This window comes from Schistocerca piceifrons, chromosome 8, assembly GCF_021461385.2.
Source record: "Schistocerca piceifrons isolate TAMUIC-IGC-003096 chromosome 8, iqSchPice1.1, whole genome shotgun sequence".
Lineage (NCBI taxonomy): Eukaryota > Metazoa > Arthropoda > Insecta > Orthoptera > Acrididae > Schistocerca > Schistocerca piceifrons.
Window position 1 is genome coordinate 6,798,875 of NC_060145.1, and position 22,721 is coordinate 6,821,595.

The window sequence follows — 22,721 nt, forward strand, 5'->3', positions numbered from 1 at the left end:
TGACAGAAAAACATAGAATTGTATCTATAGGCAATACCTCAAAAGTTTTTGATAAAGATAGTAACTTAATAGCAATTGCTTTCAAAGACAATAGACTGCATAACATGACAAGAAGAATATATGAGAAAAAGACTGATGTAAATAGTGTGAGTAGGAAGGACAGTATGTGAAGGAGAAATGTTATTTTATACCGAGACATATAACTTTCAACAATTTGAGAATGTTATACAAATATCAGTTATCAGTTGGATTGGGGGGGGGGGGGGGGGGGGGAAATTGCATCAGGATTTAGTGTGTAAAGTTTGCATTGAAAATAGAACACACAATCACAATTCACCTTTTAAAACAACAGAACCAGAGTGAAAAAAAAAAGAAATTAGATTCAAATTGATTAAAATGGGCCTAATTCAACACTCAGTTTGCACGGGGAAAGATATTTTCTCACATTTATTTGATGATTACAATAAAGCAGCTAGTGTGTATATTACCAAATCTGAAAATCAAGTTTATGATATATTTAACTACTAAAACTATTAAAAAAATTGAGATGTGACAATGAGATGGGATGTTTAAACTCCAATAGTTATTGGTCTGTAAGACTGAAAAGAATCATTTTAAAAGCATCTCCTCCCTATGTACACAGATTAAATTATTCATTTGTGTGGCCATAGTGTCCGTAGTTGCTTCATAATTCTTGAGGGTATTTTTGGTCTGTCATTGCAACTACAAAAATGCGTGATTTTTGCACCAGACTCGTTTTGATTTATTGAGATAAAGCATCATGAGTAGTGGTGATTTTTTGGCTGATTTCTCACTTACATTGGGAAATCCAGTCTGCTAGCACATCGATGTTTTTCTGTTTTTGACACATAATTTTCATCTAATTTTTAGATGTTCTGCAGCACTATGCATTTCTCACACCACACTTTTATGCACACCACTGTATTCTGTTTCTTTTTGTACTTCAGGTATGTCTTGAAGCACAAAAAGAAACAGAAAGGAAAACTCCTTACGAGATATTTTTTGGGAAGAAAACTAATATTAATCATGTAATGTTTTATGAAAGTAGTGTTTTTGTACATGTACCAGAAGACTCGAGAATGTCAAATTGAGGACATAAAGCAGACTTAGGAACTTCACTAGGCTATAGCGAAGCTGTTTACACAGTATTGATGAAAAATAAAATTATCATTGATGCTGTGGAAGTGGGTGACAGGCATGAACATTCGTGTGATTCTGAGTATATAAGCTGTAAAATGAACCTGTCAATGAGCAGACAGAAGAAAAGGATATCAAAGGAGTTAAGCAATCGCAAACTAGAACAAGAATGTGTGTTGAAAGGGTCAGTTAGTGAATGTAAAATGCCTGTTAGATTGAATGATTATGTCATGAGTAACTTCATTTTTGAAATGTGATGAATACTACATCTACATCTACATCTATGTGGTTACTCTGTTATTCACAGCAAGTGCCTGGCAGAGGGTTCAATGAACCACCTTCAATCTGGCTGTCTACCGTTCCACTCCCGAACAGCATGCAGGAAGAAAGAGCACTTAAATTTTGCTGTACGAGCCCTGATTGCTATTATTTTATCGTGATGATCATTTCTCCCTATGTATGTGGGTGGCAACAGAATGTTTTCACAATCGGAGGAGAAAACTGGTGATTGATATTTCATGAGAAGATCCCGTCATAGTGAAAAACGCCTTTGTTTTAATGATTGCCACTCCAATTCACTTATCATGTCTGTGACACTATCTCCCCTATTTCATGATAATACAAAATGAGCTGCCCTTCTTTGTACTTTTTCGGTGTCATCCATCAGTCCCATCTGATGTGGATCCCATACTCCTAAATAGGGAGGACAAGCATGGTGTAAGCAGTCTCTTTAGTAGACCTGTTTCACCTTCTAAGTGTTCTGCCAATGAATCACAGTCTTTGGTTTGCTCTACCCACAATATTATCTATGTGATCGTTCAGGTTATTTGTAATTGTAATCCCTAAGTATCTAGTTTAATTTAAAGCCTTCAGATTTGTGTGACTTATTGTGTAATCAAAATTTAACTGATTTCTTTTAGTACTCATGTGGATAACTTCACACTTTTCTTTATTTAGTGTCAACTGCCACTTTTCGCACCATACAGATATCTTATCTAAATCATTTTGCAAGTCATTTTGATCATCTGATGACTTTACAAGACGGTAAATGACAGCATCATCTGCAAACAATCTAAGGCGGCTACTCAGATTGTCTCTTATGTCATTAATATAGATCAGGAACAATAGAGGCCCTATAACACTTCCTTGGGGAATGCTGGATGTTACTTCTGTTTTACTTGATGACTTTCTGTCTATTACTATGAACTGTGACCTTTCTGACAGGAAATCATGAATCCAGTTGTCGCACAACTGAGGCGATACTCCGTAGGCACGCAGTCTGGTTAGAAGACGCTTGTGAGGAACTGTGTCAAAAGCCTTCTGGAAACATCCCCTGTTGATAGCACTTATTACTTCACGACTATAAAGAGCTAGTTGTGTTTCACAAGAACAATATTTTCTGAATCCGTGCTGATTATGTGACTTGAGCAATTTTCCAGTCTTTAGGTACGGATCTTTCTGTGAGCGAGTGGTTATATATAATTGCTAAATATGGAGCTATTTTATCAGCATACTGAGAGAGGAACCTGACTGGTGTACAATCTGGACCGGAGGCCTTGCTTTTATAAAGTGATTTAAGCTGCTTTGTTACACTGAGAATGTCTACTTATATGGTTCTCATCTTGGCAGTTGTTCTTGATTGGAATTCAGGAATATTTACTTCATCATCTTTGGTGAATAGTAATGAGTCTTAAGTTTGGAAACAAGCAAGGATAAGGAAATTCGATGTTTAAATAAAAATAAAATTAGAAAACTAGTAACTAAATTACTGAATGTAATTGTTCTTGCTGTAAAATAGTTTAAAATTTGTGTAACACTTGCAAAGAAAGATTAGTTATAAGGCATTTTGAACAAAAAAAAATTGTGACTGATGATATTTATTCAACAGCTGGTATGATGAAAACATTGAAACTTTTGTTGTCAAAAGGGTTTAATTGTAGGAGAAATGGATGTACAGACTGCATTTCTTTATAGCAAAATTGTCTCAGAAATTTATGTAAAGCAACGTCCATGATAGAGGAATGAAACACAGAGTTTGTGAATTAAGGCGTTTGGATCTATGGGATGAAAACTAAATCTAATCTAATCTAATGCAAGTTATATGGTTTGAGAGAAAGTCCTTGAGTGCAATATGATTGATTGGAAGAGTTTTTAAAAAGTCTAGGTTTTAAAATAAGTAAATAATACTATTAACTATATGTACTGATAACTACAAATTATGCCATCTATAAAATTGTGCTCATGGATGGTTTGCCAGTTTGTTGTAAAAGTAAAGGGAAAAATACATGGCATTGTTATCTAAGCAATTTCAAATGCAAAATTTATGTGAAGTAAAGAATTATCTTTGGATAAATATTAATTATAATTGGGCAAAGAAGGTAATGACTTGGTCGGGAAAGCTGTACTGAATCTGTAGGTTAGAGATATCAAACTGAACATTCAAAGTTCTACAGTACGCTGATGGAAGATAATTTGAAATTAGAACCACGGGAACTTGTGTCAGATGGACTACTAATGTATTTATATTACACAAAAAGTTTGGAGTTAGCATATGGAAGGACTGAAAATATTTATTTCTTAGATCATCATTTTGTAGATACAGATTGGGCAGGTGATTGTCTAGGTTGTAGGTCCACATCAGATTATGTGATTAGATTATCTGGAACTGTAATATTCTTTAAAAAAAGGAAGTTTTATGAAATATTCTACTTTTGCTGAGTATGTAGCATTGTCAGAAGATGTCACTGATATTAAGTTAATTTTAAATAACTTGAATATTTTTATGCAAAGTCTTATGAGCCTGTTAAAATATGTAAAGACAACTTGGGGCACTTAATGTTACTAGATATTGCAACTTTACTAAAAATTCAAAGTGTAAAAGTACACTAGAGCTGTGAAGTAGATTCAAAAAACCATGTAGCTGACATTCTTTCCAACTCTTAGAGAACAGATAAATTTGTGAAATTTAGGGAAATATTGGATGTAATTTGATTGGCATATAAATGTAAAGAGGAGTGTGTATTAACAAATATGAAGACATCACCAATAAATTTCTACAGCATTGCACATATTGTAACAAATGTTCACCAAATGCAGTAATCATAGGAGGATGATTCAAGAACAAATTCTGGGAGACTTACAAGGTACCAACAAAATCAGTAATCCTTCAGTGTGTAGAATCACTTTTATTGTAAAGCTGCAGCACTGGCGTCAAAAAATGATGTATGTATCTGTATGACATTGGTAATCGCTCTTCTCTGTGTGTTTCAGTTCCCATATGATTTTACACAAACTGTCTTTCACAATACCACCATAGTACTATTATGAATTTGGAGCCACTGAGAGTGTGGTCTGCCTGTCAGAGAGGTGCCCAATCTTCCCTTGTTGGCTATCCTAGGTGGATGCTGGAGTCGTGCCAGAATCACGATTTGGGAGTGAAAAGGGAACAGTAAATTGCAATTAAAATCTCTCTGTAAGCAACTTTAATGAAACAAGCTGCTGGAGAGATATGGTTGTGTTTTACTGTAAGTATGGGCAAGTTTTTTTGCAGGAGTCCTACATTACCTTGTAAACCTGATGGCTGGAGAAGGCCATGGAAAAAGGTTCAGACTTGGCTACTACCGAGTCATCTGACAAATGCATTGTTTCTGTGCAAAAATGGGTGCTTTATTTATTCAGGCTGCCTTTCTGCAAGAAATAATTCCATAAGACAACAGAGTGTGAACTAATGCAAAGTGTGGCATCACTTTTGTCTTCAAGTGATTACTATACAAGATATTTCTAAATGCATAACATGTTGAACTGACCTGCTTGATTAATTCATTTATATGGGGCGATTCCGTGATGACATTACAAACTTTCAGGGATGATGGAGAAGAGTAAATACATTAATTTGAGGTAAGGAACCCTGGTACAGAAAGGACCAATTTGGAAGTTATAAACAAAAATAATTCTGATACCGCCGGCCGCGGTGGTCTAGCGGTTCGGGCGCTCAGTCCGGAACCGCGGGACTGCTACGGTCGCAGGTTCGAATCCTGCCTCGGGCATGGATGTGTGTGATGTCCTTAGGTTACTTAGGTTTAAGTAGTTCTAAGTTCTAGGGGACTGATGACCACAGATGTTAAGTCCCATAGTGCTCAGAGCCATTTGAACCATTTGAATTCTGATACCTTTGATAGCAGAATACAAGTATGAGTACTGTTGTTGCTAACACTACAGGGCAGACAATCTTCAGAGGTGGTAGTATGGATCAAAAGAAGCAAAGAAAGGTCCAATAAACATGGGACATAAATGCATACCTTAAGAACTGTGAGCACACGTTCATTTTCGATATTGTGAAGCACATCTCTTCTACTGCAAGCCATTTGGTTTCTATATTTTTGGAGAACATAGTATGGACCAAAACAAGAAAAAAATGTGCAGTAAATATGGGATCTAAAATGCATACCTGAAGACATATGGGCACTTATTCAGTAGAAGAGATACGTTTCACAGTAGCAAAGACGATCATGTGCTTGAAGCTCTTAAGATACGCATTTTAGATCCCATTTTTACTAGATATTTTCTTCTTGTTTTATTTCATACTATTGCCTCTGAAAGATGCAACTTAGTAATAACCGTACCAGTACATGTATCCCATTGTCAGAGGTATTGGAACAATTTTTTCTTATAGCTTTTGACTTGGTTGTTTCTAGATCAGGTTCGCTTACCTCAAAGTGACACATTTACCCTGCAAAAGAACGAGAGAGAGAGAGAGAGAGAGAGAGAGAGAGAGAGAGAGAGAGAGAGAGAGAGGGCAAAGAAGTTACCTTCTGGAACTGGTAATACCAGGAGGAGTGCCACACCAGATATAAAGAACAGTAAAGAGCTGGTGGACCTGCGACCCATCACTCGTAGTAAAGGAATTGGTATCAAGTAACCTACTATCTCCACTGCTCCAGACACAGCAGTGTAGACATATCTGAAACAGGTGAAGAACCACAATGATCAGAAACTTAAAAAGCAATTATTTCTGTCTAAAACTTATCTTACTGATATATCCCTAGAAAGTTTTGGAAGCATTTGATGAATCCCTAGATATTTTGATATTTGTCATGAAACGCATATCACATGTACTATATGAAGGCATAATCAACTTCACTGCAGCAAAATAAGTGCAAAAAGACTGCGTAGTCACAGATATTAATATAGTAGTAACAAAGCTCACACAATGTCACGGTTGGAAGTTGGATGGAGGGAGATAACTGATAAAACATTATGGGAGAGGGGGAGGGAGGGAGGGAGAGGGAGAGGGGGGGAAGGGAGAGGGGGGAAGAGAGAGGGGGGAAAAGAGAGAGAGAGAGAGAGAGAGAGAGAGAGAGAGAGAGAGTGAATGAATGAATGAATGAATGTCAGGGAGCATATAGACTTAGTGATGGATAAAGGTCGGACAGAAGTGACAACTACCAGGGCTAAATGTTAGCCAGTGTTAACCTCAGCCACCCAGTCCAAGAAAATACTGCACAGCTCATTCTCTCTCCATCTGTAACACTATGAGCTCACCTGTCAGATGAAAAGTTCTGGGAGTTGAGAGAGAGACCATAATATGTGAGTGCAGACACCCACCACAGATAGAAGCATATGACCAGCCGGCGGCAGCTCTCTCCATGCCGGAACATTACAACTAGCTTCTTAGTGCTGGCCAAAAACCTCTTAAACAATGCGATCTCATAGTTCTTCTCAGTCACTGTTGCATCTGTGTTGGCTACCTGCAATTGTGTTAACACAAATCAGTACCATGGCTTATTGTAAATTGTTTATTAAACAACTGAGGAATTATATTTTTGGAGCTTTCTGTGGTTAGTTTCGATTAGTATCCCATGGGTGTGAGAAGCAAATCTTCATGCTGAACCACAAATGTACCCGAACAACTCTGTTGCTAAGAGCAATGCCCATGAAAGGCAAGTGTTCAAGTTTCAATGCCAGTCTGGCAAACAGTTTAACCCTTTGCACTGTAATGTAGATGAAGGGCATCTCCATGCACTCTTATTTGAATTTAAATCACCACCATCTGGGCGGACAAAATTCACAATGTCGAGTGCCACTCCATTGTTGGAGTGGCAAGGGTTAAACCTTTTATTCTGCCAGATTCTAAACAGGAAGAATAAGAAGAAGAAGAAGAAGAAGATGATGATTATTTGTATCCAGTACTGAAGTGTTGTATTCTAAATTTGGAACTAGGGGTCACAGAGCTCTTTGAGCAGAGTATGGCATTGTCCGAATATGATATTTGATTGCTGTTGGTGTAGCATGTATTTTTCATATGTACATGAAAGATAGAGAAATTAATTGCCTGACTCTTGTTTGTGTATTTCTAGAATGATAGTTTTGCTTGAAATATAAAGAAGGTTGACATATGAAGTAGTTAGATAATCTTTGTAACTATCTTCACTATGCCCTCACTACCAACCAGTAATTTTTTTTTAAGCATCATATACATTTTGGGAATGAGATTCTGTCTGGGAGCACAGTTTTCAAGCATTTCAGCGATTCCAAAGAGTACCCTTCAAAATCATGAATGAAGAAATGTCCAATTTTTATATACTGTTTACATATTACAAAATAAACTGTTGATTTTGTAGTTATCATACGTAATACTCTCCTTTCCGAAGTAAGTCATACAATATTTGGCAGAAATATACTTACTGGCTGTATTTCTGTGACACTCCTTTTTTCTGCATGAGGATTTGCCTTTTTCACTATCTTCCAGGCCTTTTCCCTCTGTCCACGTGCAATAAGCCACCTGGGGGATTCAGGAAGCAACCTGTTGGGAAAAAAATATTTGGTGGCTTATTAACCATAAACTGAACAGTAATTATCAGTGCCTTTCCCACAATAAATTGAGCAAATGGTTGTATTCCTGAAAGTAGAAGGCTCTAATATTTAAATCAACTTTTCTGCTCCACATAATCAACCATGAAAGTGGTCGCTTTATTTCGGTGTATAACTGCTGAGCAGGAGTAGATATTATATAAAATTACACCTATATAGTGGACAAAAAAACCAAACAAACACTCTTGCTCAAGCTTTTTTGAAACAAGTGACTGCTGAGAGGAAACCACCTGTTTTGGGGACAACACGTGGGCCCTCTCATTGAGGGGTCTGAGTGACCAGCCTCTCCATTTTAATCTTCCCCACTCTATTTTTCTCTACTCACTGTGGAAAGAACAAATAATTCAAGTGACGGTAGTTTCTTGTATTATTGCATGCATTTATCAGCAATACTAAGACTTTCACATCCTGAAGCTAAATGATGACTGCCTAAATTGTCTCACAATTTTATATAACTATAATGAGCAACAGGTACTTTTTATGGGGCACTATTAGTGTATCAGCAGTTGCTGGTGTTAAAAACTGTGGCTAGGTTCAAATGTAGTCAACATTCAACAGGCATGAAGGGGCCAAACATACATCCTCCTCCTATGGAACCCCAGCCTTATGTATCAACAGTGCGATGCCTTACCTGATGTGATAGTGGATGCTCCAATATTCTTCAAATTACTCCAGTTAAATATGAAATTTATATGATCTCTGAATAGTAGTAATACATAATTGCTATTTAGAAACCTGAAGCTACCTTTGCTGGCAGAAAAGTGGCAATTCCAGAAGTCACAAAATACAGCTCAATGTTCTTAATTTGAGCAGAATGAAATATGACCACTGAAGTTAATAGTTATTCATCCAGAATTTTACACTTGGAAAAAAAGCAGTTTCAGCTTGTCTGACTGCCATGTGGAGGATGTGGGTACAATTACTGATACTGCCAGGGATTCTTCCTTGGTGAGAGGAACTGGAACAGGATCAACTCGTCATGATGCCAATTGAGAATCTACTTGAATGGGGAGTAGAGCACCAAGATCTGGATAGCTGACAGTGGCTGGGAGGGCCATCTGCCAACCATATGACCCTCCACACCACATCCAAATGATGCCACTGACAGCAGTGGATGCTCCACCAAAGTCTGAGTGTGGAGCTCATCATAAAATCAGTCTGATACAGAATCTCTCAAAACCACAATGAATGTATTTTTGCAAGTTGGTTAGCCATTTGCTTGGTAACTGAATTGTGCACCTATGAATGCATGAAATACAGAAAAATACTTTAGTTTGAAAAAAAATGAAGTAAGTAGTTATTCTTTTACACTCTAAATTCCTTAACTGGCAGAATGAATCTTCATCTATGACTGCCAAATGATTCTACCGTCTCGAACATTCATTTCTTGCTAGGACTGCAAGAATGTATTTGCAATTAATATGGATTAGCAAGTACTGCGAAGACACTGTTGTCCTAAAGACTGCATACCATGCTCTATTTTCCTCTCACCTGAATTACGGAATATAAATTTGGGGAGCAATAACCATAGTCCTTGTTAAAAGATTGCATCCCAACATTTGTCCCAATTTGTATCAGTACAATACCAGAAATAAAGAAAAATTTTACATCAGCAGTAACAGAAAAGCACTCTATGAAAAGGGTCCACAGTATGCAGGTTTGAAGTTAGCCAATGCACTGCCCAGTGAATTTATGACCCTACCCACAATTAAGCTTAAATATCAACTAAACAAATTCCTGTTAGAAAATCCATTTTACACATTAGAAGAATACCATACTTACATGCAGAATAAGAATTGCTCCAAAAAAAAAAATTGTAAATAACATTACGCACCATCTTATTTGTAATTTAATCATTTTGTTAATCAGTGACATATTCAGAAAAATGTATTATTGTGCTATACATCAAGTATTTGTAACCTGTTTTTATACATACGTAATGAATCATTCATACCATATGGTGGCTTGTGGAGTATGTATGTAGATGTAGAAAAGGAGAATGGATATACATTCTGGGAAAACATGTTTGCATCACTCTGCATATTTAGAATTAAAATGAGGGCCATCAGAAATGTGAACGGAAGTAAAATACGAAAGACATGTAAATCTTCCTTCACAACATTTAAAACATTTTTCTCTACATCAGATCAACAAAAAGAAAAAAAAAATGGTTCAAATGGCTCTGAGCACTATGGGACTTAACATCTGAGGTCATCAGTCCCCTAGAACTTAGAACTATTTAAACCTAAATAACCTAAGGACATCACACACATCAACGCCCGAGGCAAGATTCGAACCTGCGACCGTAGCGGTCGTGTGGTTCCAGACTGTAGCACCTAGAACTGCTCGGCCATCAAAGAAACAGTTCTATACTTTAAATGAAACATAACTAATAATGACAAAGCTTCTAAGACACTGTATCATTCCCAAACATATCACTACATTGAAAAGAAAACTTATGGCACACTCTGATACTGATCTATGCTAGGCAAGCACATTTTTCAAGACACAGAATTGAAAAGTTTTAACTAACTTTGTGAAGCAATCATCATCAAAGATACAAAGCACTTCAAACAACCCATTCAGTCATGTTTATGGTACCACTACCTCCATGTCCAACTTCTCAATCATATGTAATTCATTTAAAATTGGTAGGTTAGTTTTATATTAAATGTGTAATCAAACCAGATGTCTAAATCACTAGCTTTTAAAAGAATTATTTTGATATAATGTAGAGTAATATGCTTGTCGAAAACAGCATACTATTACAGGTAAAATGATCAACAACTTTATTATAAACTTACAGGGAGATTGAATAGGTAACCAGTATCTATGTTCAGGAAGTGATGTCCCAATGTACACTATCATAGATTTTGGAACTGTTAGTTCCTTCATAAAAAGGAAATAGAGGAAGGATGGAGAGTAGAAGCAGGTCACTCAGACCCCACATTGTCATTGTTGATCCTCACAACTGGTGCCTCCCTCTCAACCCTGGGTCTGATTGACCTGCTTTTCCTTTCCAACCTTCCCCTTCACTCTTTCCTCCCTGATAAAGGTACAAACATTATTTGATTTGGTTTTTATTTGGTTCTCTTGATTACATATTGTACAATTAGTGTACTTGTAATACAGGATAAGTCAAGTGAAATAATATAGTGTTGCATGAGCATTTTATACAGTATATCATAAATATAGCATTTTATTTTTTCTATGAACAGTTCATTGTGTATAAAATTACAATATGTGGTTTAATGGCATATGTTTAAGTGAATGCTTAAAATAGTAGAATAAATGGAAGTACAAACTTTCATCATAATGACATAAATACAGAAACATATTTGCATTTTATAATAATAATTTAAATTAAAACACAATTTTTTTATTTTCATGACATAAGTAAAAGTATCACATTTTTCTTTTAAGAGTGTGCCTTTACCTAAGTGGTTTCCTCTATTCTTACACTAAAGAATGCCTTATAACTATAAGAATCCATTCATTTTATATATAAAAAAATTGATCTATCCTGCATGTTTTTAGTTTCCTTTTGAATAACTGCAAATTATTAATTTCCCATTTTGTACTGTTGGGGAGCTTATTGTATAGCGTCATACCTGACACAGTAACTCCCTCATGTACTATTGAGAGAGTTGCAAAGCATCAGTGAAACTTTTCCAGCAGTCATTTTTTCATTGTTGTGAATGTCACATTTTTTGTGAAATATATCCCTGTTGTGGGCAACAAACATCAGTGAGTATATACATTGACCTATAACAGTAAGTATCCTGAGAGACATTAAGAGACCTCTGCAGGATGTTCTGTTAGAGATCCCATATATTAATTCACTATTTGCTTTTTTAAGTTTGAAGACTTTTACAATTCCTGCAGCATTTATCTGTATGATTATAATACTCTAATAGAATGTAAATATGCAAAATATGACGGCAGCATCGTTTCTGTGTCAACAAAGTGGGAAACAGCTCTCAGCACAAAGCATGCTGACCTCTAAGTGTCTTGTCCAGCTCAACAGTTCACTCTTTCCATCTGAACTGTCTAGATGCCTAGGAGTTTGGTTCATTAATTATCTGATAGTTAATATCCATTTCAGGAACTAAGTTTATTTGTTATCTGAAACTGTATGGTGTTAGTTTTTGGAATTTAGGATTAGGCTATTTGCTATGAACCATTTGTGTTCTTTGTAAGTGGCTGTCATGGTTGTATCCTGCATTATGGTTATGGGCACTTTGAACAGAGTATTTTCGTAATCAGCGAACATGTCAATTTTGCTCTGTTATTAATTTAATTGGTAGACAATTAATGTAGATCAAGAACTGGTGCAAGGCTTGAGCCCCAGGGATTCTGTATTTTACATTTCCCCAGTCTGAGTTTATTGTTAATTCTGCCTCCATGAAGACAACTCTTTCCTACTGTGTAGATAAAATTCTGTCCTTGATGTCACAGTTTGGAAACATTTTTAGCAATGTGTTATGATACACACAGTCAAGTACCTTACAAAGTCACAAAAGATCCCCATTGGATACCCTCTGAAATTTAGTTCACCTAATATTCCATCTGTACAGCAAAATATAGCTCACTTTGTGGAGAAACCTTACAAGACCTAAAGTGTGTAGCTGTTAGTAAGACATTCGGTGTAGTGTGGTTATAAACCTTACCATGTATTTTTTTCTCAAATACCTTTGAGAACACTAGCACCAGAGAGATGGGCTAATGGTTAAATATTACATGCCTCACTCCAGTTTTGTGGATTGGCATCACTGCCTTATGTTTGAGTGTATCTGAAAATATCCCAGTTTTAACCGACTGGTTGCACAAATAGCACCATATGTGACTATGATGATGTATCCTACTGATACATCATCATATCCAGGTGAGAAAGCTTGTAAGTCATTTTTTAAAATTTCTTTAGGAGTTGTGATTTTGAAATGAAGTGCTACTTTTCATGCAATTTACATGTAATTAAGTAGCTCTATGGCTTCTGTGGAAGACTGACTGTTATGGTACCCTCTTTCTTCAGCTATAGTGAGAAAAAAAATTCATTGAAATATAAGGCTTCAACTTTTTGTTTATTGTGGCCTCTACCATTACCAGAGGACTGTGACATCCCTGCTTGTTCCGATTTTACGGTCCTGTTTGTCTCTCTTATGATGTTCCATTTAATTTTTACTTTATTGTTTGATGTGTTAATTTTTTGTGCATAATGCCTCCCTGATTAACCAAGTTATAACAATTCTCAAAGAAAAATGAGATAAAAACCATCTACTTCTTTGTGTGTATTAGCAGTACTTTGAATTTCTCAACTGAAAGAATGAATAGAACAGCCATTCTACATATACATCTATATTCTGGAAACTACCATATGGTGCATGGCAGAGGATACAACCCTTTGTACCAGTTATTAGTGTTTCATCCTGTTCCATTCACTTATGGAGCATGGGAAGAATGTTATTTTGAATGCCTCTGAGCATACAGTAATTATTCTTATCATATCTTATCTTCATGATGCCTATGTGAGCAATACATAAGGGGTTGTAGTATATTCCTACAGTAATCATTTAAAGCCAGTTCTTGACTCTAAACTTTGTTAATAGACTTTCTCAGGATAGCGTACGTTTATGTTAAAGAGTCTTCCAGTTCAGTTTCTTCTGTATCTCTATGACACTCTCCCATGGATTAAACAAACCTGTGACAATTCATGTTGCATGCCACTGTATATGTTCAATATCCACTATTAGTCCTATTTGGTATAAGTGCCACACATTTGAGCAATATTCTACAACTGTTCACACGAATGATTTGTAAGCAATCTACTTTATAGATTGATTGAACTTCCCTGTTAGGAGTCCCCATTAGCAATCTACCACTAAACTATAGTTTACCACATGCTTTACCTGTAACTGAACTTATGTGATCATTCCATTTCATATCCCTACAAATTGTTGCACCCAGGTATTTATATGAGTTAATTGATTCCAAGAGTGACTCACTGATATTAAAGCCATATGATAACATTTTTTCATTTTGTAAAATGCAAAATTTCATGTTTCTGAACATTTAGAGCAAGTTGCCAATCTCTGCACTACTTTGAAATCTTATTTATACAGCTTCTTTCAGATAGTACTTCATTATAGGTAAATGCATCCTCCTGATTTTGTTATTAACACTGCCTGAAAGGTCATTAATATACTACATGAACAGCAAGGGTCACAGTACCCCTTCCTGGGGCACAATTTAACTTATTTCTACATCTGACTATGACTCTCCATTCAAGATAACATGTTGCATCCTCCCTACCAAAAAGTCCTCAATCCTGTCACAAATTTCACTCGATACTCTATACGATCATACTATTGACAATAAGCATAGGTGTGGTATCAAGTCATATGCTTTTTGGAAATCAAGAAATACAGAACCTATCTGATTGCTTTGATTCAAGGCTTTCAGTTTGTCATATGAGGAAAGTGTGACCTGTACAACAAATTGATGTCGAGGATATTGGACAGTAGTTTTGTGTATCACTTCTACTATCCTTCTTATAGTCAGGTGTGACCTGTGCCTTTTTCCAAGAACTGGGTGTAGTATTTTGTTCAAGAAATCTACTGTAGATTTTAGTTAGAAGAGGGGCTAAGTCAGTCCCAAATTCAGTATAGAATCTGACAGGGTTTCCATCGGGCTCTGGAGCTTTGTTCAATTTTAATGATTTCAGTTGTTTCTCAACATCACTGGTACTAATATTAATTTCATATATCTTTTCAGCAGTATGAAGATTAAATTGGGGCAATTCTCTTAGGTTTTTCTTTGTAAAGTGACATTTGAAAATGTAGTTAAGCATTTCAGCTTTTTCTTTGCAACCCTCAATTTCAGTTCTTTTCTCATTCACTAGGGACTGGACACTAACTTTGGTGCCACTAACAGCATTTACGTATGATCAGAATTTCTTTGAGGTCTATGAAAGATCATTTGACAATATTCTGCTATGGTAATCACTGAAGGCATCATGCATATCTCTTGGCAGCCAGATGCGTTTCATTCAGCATGTCTATCTACAGCCCTGCACTTCGTTTTACACCTATTATGCAGTAATCTGTTTCTTTAGATTTTTCTTTAGAAGTTTCTTTACAGTTACTGTATATGATGGAGGTTCCCTCCCATTATGTACTGGTCTGCTGGGTACTCATCTGTCCAGTGCATGGTCAACTACTCTTTTAAACATGAGCTAGAGTTCCTCTCTATGCTCCTGCCCTGTGCTGAAAGTTTCAGGTTCCTCACTGAGATAGGACACTATTGATTTTTTTTATCTGGTTTACTGAACATATTCTGCTTGTTTTAGTTGTCCTTTATTCCCTGGTAATTATAGTAACCACTACCATATCATGGTCACTGATACCAGTTTCAATGTGGACATCCTCAAAGATGTCTGGTCTTTTTGTTGCCAGTAGATCCAATGTATTTCCATTATGAGTGGGGTTCCTACCGATTTGTTCAACGAAGTTTACAGAGAAGGCATCTAGTAAAGTTTCACAGGATGTCTGATCATGCCCACCATTAACAAAACTTTAATTTTTCCAATTAATTTTTGTATGATTAAAGTCTCCACCATTCATTACAGTATGATTGGGAACTTACTTACAAGTGAACTGAAGTTTTCTCTGAAGGTTTTGGTTACATCAGGAGAGGAATCTGGTGGGCGATAGAAGGATCCAATCATTATTTTATGCCCACCCCTGATATGAGTCTTGCCCACACACTCTGACACGCAGCTTTAATTTGTACCTTGGTCAGTCGGAGTCTCTTGTCTACTGTGACAGAAACACCAACTCTATTTCCGATTTCCTATCCTTTATATATACTCTTAAATTTATCTCAAAAATCTCACTGCTATTAATTTCAGATTTCAACCAGCTCTCTGTACCTAGTATTATTTGAGCTTCACTGCTCTTCAAGAGTGCTTCAAACTCTGGCACTGTTGTGAATGCTTCGGCAGTTCACCATTAGGCTTTTAGTACTCTCACTTGTGAGAAGCATTTCTTTCATTCTTACACTGATACTTCTGGATTTTCTACAGCTATCATTATCTGGATTTGGTGGAGAGTCACCTAACTTTAAAAAAAACCTTGTGTGGACCCCACAGTGTCAGCTACCTGAGTAGCAGCCTCTCACATGTAGTGCACGCGCATGACCTATTTAGGGGGACCCTACAGTTCTCAAACCCCACGGCCCAAGTCAAGGCAATCACAGCTTAGCATCACAGAACTTTTAAAGTCTCTGGTTCAGTCTTCCACTTGACTCAGAACCAAAGGGCCACGATCAGTTCTGGGGACAGTGCTGCAAAATTATGGGCACCGCTGAAACTCCGTGTGCAAGGCTGGTGTTCTCAACTTTCTCTACCAGTTTCTGGAACGAACCGAGAATGAGCTCAGATGATGAGCATCATTTTTTGCAAAGTGTGTCACAATCTGCATTTCATTGCACTCTCTTCCATCAATAGCTGCTGGTATAGCCCCTTCAACATGTTAAATGAGGCCCCCAGGCATACGCACTGAGTGCATCTGGTGTCCTTTCCTGTCCCTTGCTGTCATTTCCATAACAGGTACCATCATTTATCACAAGTTTGAACTGCTGACTGATTGATTAATTGAGAAGGTTTATGAGACCACACATGAGGTCATCAGTCCCACAGTTCTGAAGTTAGGCACAGAAGAAAGAGGGTATACTAAAAGTGGACTGATCTAGTCAGGGGAGTCAAATGATAAAACAATGAAGTTAAAAAATACACAGTCAAAAACATAAAAGGTGAGACCAAATCTAAAAACTGGAAAAAAGAGGTGGGATTTCCATTGGGGAGTGGTCATGGGGTCCCAGACTGATAAGACACAAATAGAGGTCCCAACCACAACCACCATGCCCCTGCTCCAAGAATAAAACAAAACCATATATCTGGAAATAAAAACCACTTTCATGGAGGAAACTGAGGGCCAGTTCAACCATCTGTCAGTCATCTGCTAATGTTAAATTTAAGGAATTGGGAAGATTATACTTAGTATGAGGGGCCAAAAGAAGGGTACATTCCACCAATACATTGGATGCTATCAGTATGGCTCCACAATCACATTGTGGGGGTGGTTCGTTATGTAGGAGGAAACAGTGGGTGAGCCTAGTACAACCAATGCATAGACAGCATAAAACAGTGGACTACTCCTAAGAGGAGCAGAAGGAAGAGCACCAAACTGAAGTAGGCTCCTTGATTGTGCAGAGTTTATTACTATGAGCAGTAGTGCAACAGATGTCATTCGATTTTTATGCAAACAGAGATTTGATGTAGATCTGCATATCCATAGCTGGAATCGTGAAAGGGAATGACAGGTAAGTATCTGCTTCTCCAGCCACACAATCAGGCAGTTCATTCCCAGGGCTGCCCACATGACTTGGTACCCAGAGAAACACAACTGGGCAGGTGGCATGGCCAAGGACAGAGAGAAGGTCATGGATAGCAGAGACCAAAGGGTGGCCGGAGTTGATAGCCTGCAGGCTGCTTCTTGAGACTGAACAAATTAAAACACTGCGGAGGGGGGCCTGGGAAACAAAATGGAGGGCTCTGTGAATGGCTAGAAGCTCTGCTGTAAACACACTATCCTGGCAATAAATGGTGTTCTAAGCCAGTAGGAGACTCTGAAGCATACCCCACCTTATTGACTGTCTTAGAACCATCAGTGTAGATGATGATGGCACCATGGAGCTCTGCAAGGTGGGCACATAAAAGATGCCAACGAACCATAGTGGCGACAGAGATCTTACGACTTTGGAATACATCGGTCCTAATGCCTTGTCCAGGCACCATCCAAGGATATGGGATAAAAGACACAAGGTGCATTCCAGTCAGTGGAGATGGAGATCCTGACTGAGACAAGTGAGACACATGCCAACCGGCAATCTCACCCATGGGTGGATGTCAGGAGGGAGACATCCCTCATTGGCAAAGAGGACAGGGTACATGGGATGGTCAGGGAATTGGTGAATGGCGATAGCATAAGAAACCAGGAGTTGGCTCTGTCATATCTGTAGAGGAGGAATCCCTGCTTCTGTGAGGAGACTGTCAATGGGACTAGTGCAAAAGGCAGCAATAGCCAGATGCACCCCACAATGGTGAACAGTTTCAAGCAGTTGCAAAGTGGAAGGAGCTGGTGAGCTATAAACCTGACTCCCATAACCTAGTCTGGACAAGACTAGAGCACAGTAAATATGGAGGAGAGTGATATGGTCTGCACCCCAAGATGTGTGGGCCAGGAGGCAGAGAGCATTAAACTTTGGCATCCATGCAGTCTTTAGTTGACAAATATGGAGCAGCTATGTCAGCTTTTTATAAAAAATAAGGCCCAAGAAATGGGACCGTGCTACAACATCGAGACTGTGACAAGGTGCCGGAAGTTACTAAAAGCCTGTCAGATGGCTGTTTCCAACCTGAGTAAATGGTCAGTTTGAGATCATCCTGCCCAGAAGCCACACTGATACAGGGGCAAAAGGCCCCGAGATTTGGGTACCCAACATAATCTGAAGCTAATCATCCTCTAGAGCAGTTTATGAAGTACATTCATCAGACTAACTGAGTGGTAGTTGTTGAGAGACTTGAACTGCTGATGGTTAATAGACCACTACCCTTTTGCATCTGCTGCGTCCTGACACCAGACAAAACAGGTTTCCTCAAAACAAGTGAAGTGATTCCTGCTGGCTCAGTTTCAGTTTCCATGAAAGACAGCACCTTAGACTTAAATGATTAATGGAAAATCTCATATAAGATGTGAAACAAATACTAACAAAGAGATAGAGGGGCTGGCCAGTACTTACCTCAGCTCAGTACAGTCGATAGATACACATAAAACAGAACTGAAAATTTACATTCCTAGCTTTCGGAACTTTGTTCCTTCATCAGGGAGGAGAGAGGGGAAAAAAGGGCAGAAGGGAAAGTGGATTCAGTTACTCACAACCCAGGTTATGAAGCAACAGGGAAAGGTAAACAGGGAGGGTAGCAAGGATGGAGGCATGGTTGTCAGAGGGAAGCCAAAGATATTCTACTGTTAGTACTGTGCCAGCTTCAAACCAAAGAGGATGCATACAGAAGTAAAGAGGTATATAGTATAAAGATAAACACAACTATGTAGGATGAAAAGATGCGTGAATGGCTAAAGAGGAAAGGGAAAGAGGAGAAGACTGAAGAGTGAATGGGAGTGAGGTTGTTTAACGTAGGTTCAGTCCAGGGGGATGGCGGGATGAACCTACATTAAACAACCTCACTCCCATTCAGTCTTCTCCTCTTTCCCTTTCCTCTTTAGCCATTCACGCATCTTTTCATCCTACATAGTTGTGTTTATCTTTATACTATATACCTCTTTACTTCTGTATGCATCCTCTTTGGTTTGAAGCTGGCACAGTACTAACAGTAGAATATCTTTGGCTTCCCTCTGACAACCATGCCTCCATCCTTGCTACCCTCCCTGTTTACCTTTCCCTGTTGCTTCATAACCTGGGTTGTGAGTAACTGAATCCACTTTCCCTTCTTCCCTTTTTTCCCCTCTCTCCTCCCTGATGAAGGAACAAAGTTCCGAAAGCTAGGAATGTAAATTTTCAGTTCTGTTTTATGTGTATCTATCGGCTGTACTGAGCTGAGGTAAGTACTGGCCAGCCCCTCTATCTCTTTGTTAGCACCTTAGACTTGTTGATTAAGGAGATTGGTACAATGCCCAGAGTCCTCCCTGGTTCCCATCCACCATATACAGGACACCTGGACCTACCATTGACACACCACTCCCAGTCAAGTTATTGAGTAATGACAAATCCTGTACTTTCTGCATAGGAGACCGGATCCACGGAACAGGATGGTATTTAAGATACCTCTGATACATGTATCACAGGTACAAGACTCTTGGGAGCTCTTCCAACATACTGATTCACAGCAGCTGGCATCTCCTTATAATTTTAAAGTTTTTCAGTGTATTTGTCTCTTGATACAATTAAGTAATCAATCAATCAATCCATCAATCAATAAGTTAAAAATATTTCTGCATTATTAGGATGGATAAGCCCCACATAATATTCTTATGACACACTTCTTTTGTGAAATGAAAACCTTCTTTCCAAAATATAAAATAACAAGAATATTTTAACATGTGGTACAAACATCCAAAAAGAGTAAGAGAATTTGTCACTAAATCTATTGTTTACCCATTTTTAACAACCTATTTCCTTCAGTAAAATTCTCATCTATGTGTGTATACAAAATTTATATTATCCAATTTACAGAATTGAATAAGATGTGCTTTCTGAATGTTAAGGGATAAACTACTTACACAAAATCACCTTCATTTCAGTCTTTCTTTGAAATGATAATGTGTCTTTCCCCTTGTTATTTTATCATTATTGTAACTGATAATAATACCAGTATGTCTGTGAAAAATAATTAATTTGTCTAGTTGTAAATGAAATATAACAACGTTCAGTTGTATGGGAAACATTAAAAAACATTGCATGTTTGAAGTAGGAAATATTACTCACCAGATGTTGAAAATGAGCAGCACGGCAGGTATCGATATGGCTAGCTGCAGTTTCTGCCAATCACGCAGATAGTACGCAATGACAGGTAGTGTAAGCTGCCCCAGTGGGTACGACATATTGTAGAGCAAGCTCAGCAGTGTGCGGTAAGTTGGGTGGCAGACTTCTGTCACTGCAACACCAGAAGTGGCACATGGGATCTACTCTGGTTGGTTGAAGTGAAACATGTACATGTGACAAATGCATAAATGCATGAATGATTTCCACAGAGAAATTCATAAAACACCTATGTATCATAAAAGTGTACTATACCAACCCAAAATCCTCTACAGTGCTCTCCCCAAAGAACTAAAAATAATGCCAAAACTGCACATATTTAAAAGAGAATTAAAAAACATGTTATTGAGCAATAGTTTTTACAGTATTGAAGAGTTTATGAATCATTGACAATAAAAGTGCAGTTAATATTTCCATGATATAATAAATATGTGTAATTGCTCACATTTAAATACTTGCTGTTTCTATGAAAGTGTGAAACAGTGTTAATGTAAGAATGGAAATAATCTTTGATGTGAGAATCACTAGCTTTTTATTGTGTGTTGTTACCCTACTTGTGTATTTTTATGTTAATGTTCTAATAGTTCTATTAAAATTGTAATGTCTAAGTGACAGGTAAAGTCAATTATAAATTTTCATGTACATGTCTTTTAAATTGTAATGTTTATTGGCTAGTCCTATGTCATTTTGATGTTATACTACAAGGATGCTAATAAATTGAATTGAACTGAATTGAATAGTGGCCAGCTGGTGTGGTTTCCTTGCCAAAATGCTCAAGGTTACTCCCTTGTGAGAGGACACGAACAGTGACATTCCATATAAGGCTGCAGACGTGTCATGTCTACTGGAGCCTGTACTAAGCTAGGCACAGTTTCTCAGCACACGCCAGTGGGCAAGATAACCACTGGGCACACAAATCCCATATTGAGAGTTATCCTAATGAATGACAAAAATGCGGTCACAAAGTTTGTCAGCTATGTTCACAGATTACTGTGACAGTGGAATCTCATTATATTATCTTACTTTATTCATATGATGATGGACATTTCAGTATGACAATTAGGAGTGCAGCATTATTAAACTCAATTGTTTTATCCACTCTCAATGCACATTAGAGCATGTAGCAAAGTTCTACAGAGGATTATAGAGGGATAATAGTGTGAGGACACTGGAAGAGCTAAATATTAACATTCCGAATGGAGAAGTGCAGCATGGATGAGTGGATATTTTAACACTGAAACATCAATAACCAACAGAATTGCATTGCTAAAATTTAATAATAATAATAATAATAGCTTTATTCAACATCGAATGGTACATTGCACATGTACAAAGAAACAGTAATGATTAAAGTTATTTGTACAATACACAAGACACATTCTTCTGAATACGTCATTAATTTACAACAAAATTACAATAAGGTATTTACTTATTTCTATTCACATAATTTCACAGAGCATTTGTTGTTCTTCATATAAGTATGGTACTCTTCTAATGTGTAGAAAGGGTGTTTTACTAAAAATTTCTTAAGCTGATGTTTCAGTTTAATTGTAGGAAGAGCCATGACTCCTCTAGGCAGTACATTAGCTAATTTTATACCTGCATACTGAGGCCCCTTTTCGTAAAGTGCTGTTCTGTGGCTGCCAATGTAAAATCTTTCTTTATTTCTAGTATTGTACTGGTGGAAATCTGAATAAGTGTTTGGGTGCAGTCTTTTCACAAGCAATATGGCTTTTAGAATGTATGTGTTTATAACAGTTCACACCTCTGTTTTTGGAAACAAGTTGCGACAAGATTCCCTATATTTTGCTCCACAGATTATTCTCACACCCCTTTTTTGAAGAATGAGTAGCTCATCTAGATTAGCTTTGGTTGTTGCCCCCAAAATTTCAATACCATAGTTCAATTGAGAGGAGAAAAGAGCATGGTATGCAGTCTTTAGGACTACGGTGTCTCTACAGAACTTGCTAATAGTACTGATTGCAAATATATTTTTTGACAACTTAGTTGCTAGAGAGTCAATATGTGTGTCCCATTTCAGGTTGCTTTGGATTGTTACGCCAAGGAATTTTACACTA

At 37.5% G+C, this 22,721-nt stretch overlaps 1 protein-coding gene across 1 annotated transcript in view; it reads right to left on the minus strand.

Moving 5' to 3' along the window:
- Nucleotides 1-22,721, minus strand: part of LOC124712060 (organic cation transporter protein-like) — a 484,670-nt gene that overhangs the window by 14,010 nt on the left and 447,939 nt on the right. Inside the window, exons 6-9 of the mRNA XM_047242354.1 lie at nt 20,590-20,758; nt 7,843-7,960; nt 6,700-6,905; nt 5,967-6,118 (exon numbers count right to left, since the gene is read on the minus strand). Of these exons, the coding sequence (XP_047098310.1) occupies nt 5,967-6,118; nt 6,700-6,905; nt 7,843-7,960; nt 20,590-20,758 (645 nt within the window). The remainder of the gene's footprint in view (nt 1-5,966; nt 6,119-6,699; nt 6,906-7,842; nt 7,961-20,589; nt 20,759-22,721) is intronic.